The sequence below is a fragment of the Bactrocera dorsalis genome, chromosome 1, assembly GCF_023373825.1.
Source record: "Bactrocera dorsalis isolate Fly_Bdor chromosome 1, ASM2337382v1, whole genome shotgun sequence".
NCBI classification, from domain to species: domain Eukaryota; kingdom Metazoa; phylum Arthropoda; class Insecta; order Diptera; family Tephritidae; genus Bactrocera; species Bactrocera dorsalis.
Window position 1 is genome coordinate 107,583,801 of NC_064303.1, and position 10,125 is coordinate 107,593,925.

The window sequence follows — 10,125 nt, forward strand, 5'->3', positions numbered from 1 at the left end:
CGAAATAATCTTATCCATGAGCAAGTAAAAATTCTGACAGATGGTTTTACATGTGAATAAATGGCAACTTACAGAACAGACTGCAAAGTGTAGGACTTTTCGAAGATCTAGTTACTATACCATCTTTAATTTAAGAACATTAAACCATAAGAATTAATCTTATCAATAATATGCGAAGTGTAAAGCCTCAAGAATGTAGTCTGCGGTGAACCTACAAGAACAGCAACCGAGTTCAACATCCCTCAACGTTCGAAATCTCGTTGCCCACTGAACATTAGTCTGACTGAGTTTCCAACGATTCCTGCGAAACACTTTTGGTGTGGTCAAATTAAATATTAATGAATATCGAGGCTATTTCGTAAATTAAACCAAAAAAACGACCTACTAAAAGATTCATTTATTTATTATAAAAAAATCGGAAGAGAAAGTACATACATACACTTATAAACATATAATAATTTACCAACTGTTACGCCTTTCAACCGAAAAGTCCATTTGCATCAATCAGTGGAATGCCAACATTCGACTGACCGTCAGTTCTGCGATTCCCAGCTATAGCAGTGCTGCCAGCGTCAAGCCAGTTACCAATCTGCAAGGGTGACAACAAACTACGTAAATTGCTCAAACCCTGGCAACTGGTCGAAGTTAAGGGCGTTAGTGAAGCGCCCAGCATAGAGAGCTCACAAAAACGGAAATCATTAACGGTACTTATATCCGTACCCACTTTTATGAAAGGCACCTCTTTACCAACTACGCTTTTAAAGAGCGTGTCACCGGCAGACTCTTTCAAACTATCCTTACCAAATGACTTAGCGAACGTCACCAGCATACCGATAAAGTTTTGACGCACTTTCAAGTCTTCCTCATCGATAAGCTGTGCTTCCGGTATAGGATTACCGAAGAGATCATTCGCATCGAACATATAGCCGAGCTCGTCGCCATGCGCCACCAACTCGGAGTTCCCATTATCAGCATACTCGGAAACGATCGGCAAACCACGCAAAAAATGTATACCCTTGGAGCGTGTGCCATTATATTCGAAGCTATACATAAAGGAAGGCGCCAAATCAGACCAAACTTGTAAAGTTAAAACAGCCGGCAGATTGAAAATTATGTCGGTGCTGGTGTCGATGACCTATAGCGTTATGTAGAGTATTTACATTACAAATCAAGGGAAATATTAAGAAAATACCTTCGCCAACACTTCATCCAGACTCAATGACTCAGGCACTTTTAGAATATCGTTAAGTGTGGGCGTCAATGCCTCCGTTAGACCGGGTAGCACAGGTTGTAGTATCTCTCCGGTGACTTTATCGATGCGCAAAAATCCAGAAAGGTCTTTTAATGTACCGCTAAGTGAATTGAGAAATTGTTGTGCTGAACCAAAGATCCGATTAAGTGTACCGATTCCCACAGCGTTTGCGGTTTCATGCTTTGTGACGCCTGTTAACAACGGTATGGGAGTGAAACTGCCACTTCGCAACTGTTGCTCCGGTTCGTCCACAATCAAGCTGGGTAAGCCACGTCCGTCGTTTTTACCTTCGATGTGTGGCGTGAAACCGACACTACCCGAAAGTCCTTTGACAATGGCACGACCAGCAAGACGCTCCGTTTGGACTTTCGAGTCATTTTGTATGATATCCTCGGCCGATTTCTAGAGATTGTATTGATTGAGACAAAGATCCAATGACAAACATACTCTTTATGCTTGAAGAAAAACGAAATCTCGTCTAAAAGAAGAGCTTATATGTATATTCTGATATCTACCTCCCTCATGCACTCCACGATCGTCAGCTCGTTCTCTGTGGGACAGCCATTTATATTCGCCACTTCCTCCACACTCTGCACCGGTTCCTTATCTGTTGCGTATTGTGACAACGCTGTACCCGACATCGCGACCACACCCGATATATCAGTGGCACTGCGTGCCGTGCGGGACATCGACAAAAACATTGCACACGCTGCGCCCGAACCGTGACCAATAGCCTTAACTTGACGTGGATCGCCACCGAAATGACGTATATAATCGTTAACCCAACGCAAAGCGGTAGCCATATCGAAGATCGCTAAGTTACCATCAAACTCTTTGGTGCCATCACCCATAATACCCAAGGAACCAAGACGATATTGTAGCGTTACGACTATGACACCTTGTCTTGCCATAGGCGTGGCATCATATTGCGCGGCAGAACCGAAACGAAAACCACCCGGATGTATCCAGACATATACCGGCAGCCCAGTCGTTTCATCAGGCATATGTGGCGTATAAACATTCAACAGTAAACAGTTCTCACTACCGACTATGCGACGATTATTATAGGGATGGGGTTGTATGCACGGCGGTCCAAATTGTGTGGCGTTTATATCACCGGCCATGCGCTTGTAAACAGGGCGCGCAAAACGCAAGCGACCAACCGGCGGTTCGGCATAGTACAGACCGAGGAAGGAGTAAATTCCTGTTGCCGGATTGCGAAAGCCCTCGACGCGCGCATCACGATTGAAGACGCGTGTGAAAACGACCGGATCGTCAGGTGGTGGCGCCTTCGAATGGCGTCCGCCCACTATGCGCTTTATGCGTGTTTTTCCTATACTTTCTTCAGCTACCGTTGCATCACAGCAAATTAAAGTAGTAAAGAATACAAAAACAATGAGTAGTTTAACGACACAATGTGCTTCCGTTAACGTAAACTTAGCCATCTCGTTATGTGGTTAATATGCGCTAACTGGTTTATATATATTAAATAAAAGTGCTTTTGCGTTGGCTGTCAACCAATAACTGACGGCGCGGACTACTAGTGATCTAATGCTGCGCTTCAACCAGCGCTTTGTGTGCTATCTACCGACTCAGTTCAAGCGCACAAGAGTCGAACGCGATCTTCTTAGTTTTGTGCGGATAGTGCGACGATTGCAACGATTGCAACGATCAGGGACTGGGGACTGGATTTTGTATATGGTTACAAAAATACTGTAGCCAACAGGGTAGAGTACGTGAAAGTGACAATCGGCTCTTGGGAAAGTTCACCATTATTCTCGTCTGAGAGAAGTTTTACTATCCAACATGTGACATCCGTTAACTCAATTCGGTTTCAAGCCGGGCACTTGACACTTTATACGTCAGATCTCGCTTATATCTACTCACATATGTACATATGTATATTATTTTAACAGAATATACTCGTATGCTATATGTAAGATATGTATATTAATGAGTGATGCCTGTCACAGCAATTACAATGACAGCAAACACAAAAATGTCGCTGTTCAAGTTGAAAGAAAAAAATGGAATGATTAATGATGTAAAAATAATTGCTTGGCGTTTATATGGTATCTGAGTCGAGATTAACATTTAGAAATGTTATCACTGGGAAGTCGAAGATATTTTATTGCTCAAGAGTTTTCATCATTCAGTTCTGCAAACTGTGAATTTTTTGCCCACAAGTTTTGAATCGATTCATATATACTTTTAGCGTTTTCTCATGAACAGGTAAAATTCTTGTCGGCCCTCCGCTTGAGTTTTTTGGTTAAAACTGTGAGTTATCTCAATCAGAATCACTAGGCATAATGTGTCTAATGAGAAACGAAATGATTGTAAGTTGATAATTTCTTCGATTGATGGTTTTGATATCTTTATTTTAGTAGAAGTAATCTTTCTAGAAAACGTCTAAAATATATCACTGAAAAAAACCTCCTACATATCTTAATATTTCCATCCAACAAAATTTTTACCCTTACCGCATGAATGTCTATTGGATAGTGTCTAATGAAAACATCTACGATTGCCGGAAGATGGATTCGCTTAAAATGTAAACAGAAGGATCAATGGCCCCCAATTTTAAACAAAGGTTGTTGACTTTGATAAATGTAAAAAAGGTTAAGGACTTTGACAGATGTAAGCAAAAAGATCATAAAATGTAAACGATAAGGCCAAATGGTTCATTTGCTCTCCTGTGTTCCACACCAAGCCAAAAAAAATCTTGCAGTCGCACAAGAGCTAGTCGTCGATCGGTCGCCAATGGAAATCCAACGCGAACACAATCCGATGTAAGCGGAATAAAGATATCCCCTCTGACTAGCTGATCGGCTTTGCAGAGACCAGCGTTTCCACAATGCCCAGGCACCAAACGATGTCTGATGTAGTAGCTCGATGCTATTTCTAGTGAAATCAGACACATTTTGACTAGCTTTGAGCGCACAATTAGCTTAGCTCAGAGCTTAGTCGCTCTATCGCTCTGCTGTCGAAGTGAATGTTCACATTATTGAAGGAGGCTTGGGCGGTCATCTTAATAGCAGCCTCAAAAACACTACACTGTTATCAACAATGCTAAGATAGTAAAACTCGGGTCTGGATCTTGTCATTTGATTTTAGACAGCGATTGCTATCGAAGTGCCACAAGAAGATATCAGAAATTATATAGAAGCGTAAGCTCTCGAACTCATTAGGAAACTGAAGATTTCTTTCTCTCGGCCAAAAAAACACACATTAAAACACACATAAATATTCAGCGATTATAGAAGAAGAAAGAACACAATTTTGAAATGGAATAATTGAGTTAAGATCACTTGAGTTGCAAGCTGTATTCGTGTGTCATAGGACTATATTAAAATATTGAATAATATTTTTTTATAAAAAAAACTCAATCCGAAAAATGATTAAATTTCTATTTTACTAAAAAAAAATATTATTTACGGTTAAATATTAAATTTATTTCGAATTTTATTTCCTACACACTGAATATACCACTGAATTACAATGAACTCTGTTTCAGAGTGCAGCCAAATAATGCCAAAATAAATAAAAATTCATAAATTTACCACAAGAACAAACCAGCTGAGTGCAGTGCTCATGGGGCTTTCTTAGAGATAATAAAAGAGAGATATAAAGAAATTCGATAAGTTTTTGGTAAATAAAATTACTTGATAGCACTGCAACTGTGGCTGTCAGACGCATAAATCTATATATGTATTAATACGAGGGTGGCACTTTTTATAAGTGTTATTTATGGCTTTTAAGTGTAGATAGTGAAAAGCAAATTTCAAGCTTGAAGTATGGTTACTGTATGCATTTAAATATTATTTTATATATTATATTAAATTTTAAAATTATTTAAATTTTTTAATAATTTTTTTCGAGTTTTTTTTAATATTTTTGGTTAAATTTTTTTATCTGTTTTTGTGGGAGGTAACTGAAAATAATATACCACAAATAAATTTATTTTTCAAATTTTTTTTAAATAACTTAATGAGAGCAATTTCAAAAAAATATAACTGACCCACCTTAATGTATGCGCGCTGAAGGGAAAAAAGGGCGTCTAAAACTGAAAACTAAATGCAACAACAACTGTATATGAAAGTATGCAAGAGTATTTGCATTTCTTAAAAGATTTATTTCGCACAACAACTACAACAAAAAAACTATTGTAAGGAAGAAAACGAAGCATACTCCTATTTTACTTGTTCTTTCTGTTGAATTTCAAGTACGAAATCAATAAATTCAATTATTTAGAATTGAAAGCAAATAAATTGTGGGAAATATTCGGAAATAAATAGAAATTGAAGTAATTAAAAGCAGAATATATGAACTGTGAGCAAAGGAAATAGAAAAGACTGTGCAGAGCACAGCATGAAAGAGGGAAAAAACAAAAAGATAGTAGAAGCAAATTGATAAATATATATTGCGAAGTAGAAAAATTCAAAGCTTTGCAGCAAGAAAAGCCTAAAGAGTCAGAAATTTAAGACAGAAACCTGCTGGCACTAGAATCCTTTGCACACACACATATACACAGCATTACACAAAAATTGATCTACATATGTATATGTGTGTATGTGTCCTCTAAAAATATATGCTTAACCATTTGCTGCGAAAGTGCACTCAAGTGCACACATTGCAGTGGCAAGCAGCTCTTTGCTCGATTGGTCCTTGTGGCCTGCTGCCGTGCGCCTCGTCCCCGGCATCGCCTTTCACTCGAAATGAAATGCAAATTTCAAATTAAAATATTGCATTACACTGCCACAGATGCATTCGAATGGAAATAAATCGAAGCATATGCCCGTGTGTGCACGCATGCAAAACGCTGGCCGACAGACGCAGGGATAAGCCGCTTCAAATACACATGAGTGGAAAAGTAAAAGCTGCCAGGACAATTGTAGCCGTATAGATGACTACAGCAACAACAAAAACATAGTTCAAGTGTATAAACATAGAGTCAGGAGATGCCTTCACACACTTGTGGCTGTCAAGCTAGCCATATGTCATAACTACTAAGCCCAGACGGCATGTCTAAGAAGCGGCTGCTCTTCTTCTCATACAAATCTCCGCTCATAAGTATGTATGTTTATGGCTTGCCAAAAAACTTATGTACGAGAAAATGAAACTGTCAACAATGACAAATACAGGCGACTATAATAAATGCCTGACATTCTGGCAGAGCGAGTGCAAGTAACTTGAAAAAGGCGGTTTGTTCGAACTTTCTCTATCCCAAATATATACTTGATTTCCTATTTTCAAGTTAACTTTCAACCGATAAGATATCATATATCATAAAATATAAAGAAAGAGGTCATTGATCTCATAGTGTAAATAATGGGGTTATTGACCCAGTAAATATGAACAAAGGTTGTTGACTAAATGTAAACACATGAGTCATTGACTTAATCAAATGCAAAAAATTAAAAATTTGACTTGGTCAAAGGTAAACAAAGGTTGTAGACTTTGCTTAATCTAAACGAAAGGGTAAATGATCCCAAAACATGTAATCAAAAAGATTATTGACCTCTTCAAAATGTAAATAAAAAGGGCATTGCCCTCTTAAAGTAAACAAAAGGCCATTGATCCTACAAAATGTAACCAAAAGGGTCATTACTTCCTAAATGTAAACAAAGGTTCCTGACTTGGCTAAATGTAAACAAATGTTGTGAACTTTTCTAAATGTAAACAAAGAGGTCATTGACCTCACAATGTAAACAAAGGGTCATTGGCCGCATAAAATATAAACAAAAGGGGCAATGACCCCAAATGTAAACAAAGATTGTGAACTTTGGAAATGAAACAAAAGAGTCATTGAACCCAAAAAAAGTAAACAAAGAGGACATTGAACTCTTAATGTAAGCAAAAGGGTCAATGATAGCCAAATTTGAACAAAGATTGTCGACTTGGTTTAATGTACACAAAGGTTGTTAACTTGGCTAAATGTAAACAAAGATTGTGGAATTTGCTCAGGCTAAACAAAAGGATCACTGACCTCATAAAATTTAAACAAGAGGTCAATGACACCCAAATATAAACAAAGGTTGTTGATATGGCTAAATGTAAATAAAGGTGATGGACGTTGCTATGTGAAAACCGAAAGATTTGGCTTTGAGCTTCGGTTACACTCGAACTAAGTTCTTTCTTACTTGTTTTATCCTATTATTTTTATCATGTACAATCACAAGCTGAAATCACAAAGTATTCTTAACTCGAATTTTTCACCCATAAGTTATTGGTGAAACCTTTCCATAGATATCGATCGTAGCGAGATGATATAGGTAGTACCAAGAGAAAGCTTAATGTAACCCCGGCTTACTTATTTCGAGTCGTTAAACAGTATAATCTGAGAGAAGAAGAGAAGGTCGAACAATACTTCATATCAAATCATAGATTGCCAACTTTCGCAGGCTAGTCTTAAAATCACATCACACGATTTCAATATCAATAATGAGGCAATGCTTATAATTTTGTTCCAAAAGTTCATAAAAATTCCACGCATGACAATCGGTTTCTTGCCTCGGGTCATGTGCACACAAATCGTTGTTGTTTGGACATAAAACAGCAGTGAACAACATCGTCAACAACATTCAATTAAAAGGCAAAAAGTTTCCAAAATATATACAACAACAAATAGTTTAAATAACTCAATTCAACAAACTAAAATTTGGCAAACAAGCAAAACCAATTTCGCTAAAAAGCCTGCAGTTATTTGTTAAGTGGTAGCAAAACAAAATAAAAAGGACGAAAATAAAATAAACAAATCGGATAAAAACTGAAAGTGGATCACTGCGTCAAAATTCACAACCAATACAAATAGCTGCAGTTAAAAAGTGGCCTTGGCCTGCGGCACAAACAACAAACTAAAAAAAAATAATAAAAATAAAATTGAAAAAATGAAATAGAATACAACAAGCAAAACAAATCAAAAAGTCACACAGAGCCAAACTGCAAAAAAATCCCTCGACGAAGAGCCATTGTGCGGACATTTGAATAGCCGAACAACAAATAACGAACACAACGCACACACATATGGTAAATGGGTACACACACACGCGCTAGAATGCGGTGCGGCGTCGTCAGGATGTTAGTCAGCCATTCGAGCAATTCAATAATATGTTGCTGCCTTCGCAAGCGGAGCGGCACTCCCCACTCGTTTTGCGATTCGTTTGTGAGCGCTTTTATTTATTTATTCAAATTGCTGCACAAATACGAAGGCGCACACAGTGCCGCAGAGCAGCGCCAGCAGTCACAGCACACAAATCTTTAATCCGGCGCACACGCATCCTCGCCTGAGGCGTATCTGCAAGTTTAGAGCGTTTTCATAGGAAGCTCCCGAAGGCTGCAGCGCGCTACTGAGCGGTAAAGAACTCACATGTATGAGTGTGCATCTCTCGTGTGCATTGTCCGTTTAACTATTTGTTCGCCTATTTATTCCACTCTTTAGCCAGGCATTGTGTGTGAAGTTGAAGAGCGTTCAACATAATATTTGCACTATCGATCAGCTTTGATTTCCATTCTGCTCGTTTGCCGCTCGCTTATCCTTTTCAGCTTCAATTTGCTTCGTCTACTGTGAGATTGAAGCAAACATTGTGTGTTTTTGTTATTTGTTTGTTGTTGCTTTGCTTTGCTTTTGCCTGAGTGGTAGTCTATTCTTTGAGCTTTGAAGCTTTTAAGTTAGATGAGCAACTGGTTGTCAATCTATCATATTTACTTTGACCTCAGCATATATTGGATCTGGTTATTAAATTGTTTTGTGAAGCATCATATCTACTTTGGCTGGAAAATAGTGGTTTTCACATTTCTATAAAAGCTTTTATTTTGACTACAACGTTATTAAATTGAGCTTTCAGCTAAGAGCTCTCTAAGTGAAAATCTTAGGCTTTGTAGGAAGTATTCAAATTGGTTTATATTTATGGTATGCAGTCAAGTATGTGCCACGCGGAATTAAACTATTCGATATGCTAATGAACTAACCGATAATCATTGTAGTTAAATATACACTTTTGTCCATAGGTCAATGAAAACGGAACTATATAAACTCCCCAAGACCCCCAAGTAGCAACGTATTGAAAATCGACGAGATCGTCAGAGATCTCTCTGACGTCGTTAATACTTATATATCAGAAAGATCAATGAAAACCATTTTGAAAGATCACTTGGGTCCAAGAAAAGTGAAAGCTCGATTGGTTCCAAAATCTCTAAATTTTTTGGAGAAAAAGTGTCGCATTAACGTCAGTGACACAATGCTTTCCTATAAGAGAACTTCGTGAAACGTATTACTACTGGCGATGAGTCTTACGACCCGAAAACAAACGATCAGTTGGCCGAATATTGTGGCAAAGTTGAGCCGAAGTTGAAAAAACCTAACCCTTTCGTAAAAAGAGACCGGTATAATGGGCCGACTCTCATTATTTCGAACATCAAGTCAACCTCTCTGGTTTTAAAATCTCCAAAATAAGGGGTTTGGTTGTTTTTTTTAACTGCAGAAAATACTCTTTTTTGAGGTTATGAGTCCTTTCCGTTTACCCGACTGTTGTGGGAACCTAAAGATTGATTGTCATGTTAGCCACTGAGATTGTATTTGTGGTTCACTACGATGCACGCCAACTATGGCACTGAATACTTTGCTGCATATAGCACCAGTAGACATAGCCGTGTATGGCTACGAAAGCCAGGCTTTGAGAATCTGCATATGTACTAAGATGACCGCGAGTCTGAGCACTCTGGAAACCTTTCTAGACTTTCATTTCCATCCAAAAATCTTGAATTACTCTTGGCCGCTGAATCTGGTCTTTACTGTCTCTTTCCACATACTCTTCGAGGTAGGCGTGGTAGGGAAAGACTCACCGGAAAAAAGGCCGGATTAAAGCTTTCGGAAA

At 38.3% G+C, this 10,125-nt stretch overlaps 1 protein-coding gene across 1 annotated transcript; it reads right to left on the reverse strand.

Moving 5' to 3' along the window:
• Positions 1-459: 459 nt before the first annotated feature.
• On the reverse strand, positions 460-2,708 carry LOC105222388 (carboxylesterase 5A-like). The gene is made up of 3 exons (XM_019989023.2): positions 1,768-2,708; positions 1,193-1,654; positions 460-1,135 (listed from the first exon to the last, which is right to left on the reverse strand). Exons 1-3 carry the CDS (start codon positions 2,695-2,697, stop codon positions 479-481), a joined length of 2,049 nt encoding a protein of 682 aa, XP_019844582.2. The 5' UTR covers positions 2,698-2,708; the 3' UTR covers positions 460-478.
• Between the last annotated feature and the right edge of the window lie 7,417 nt (positions 2,709-10,125).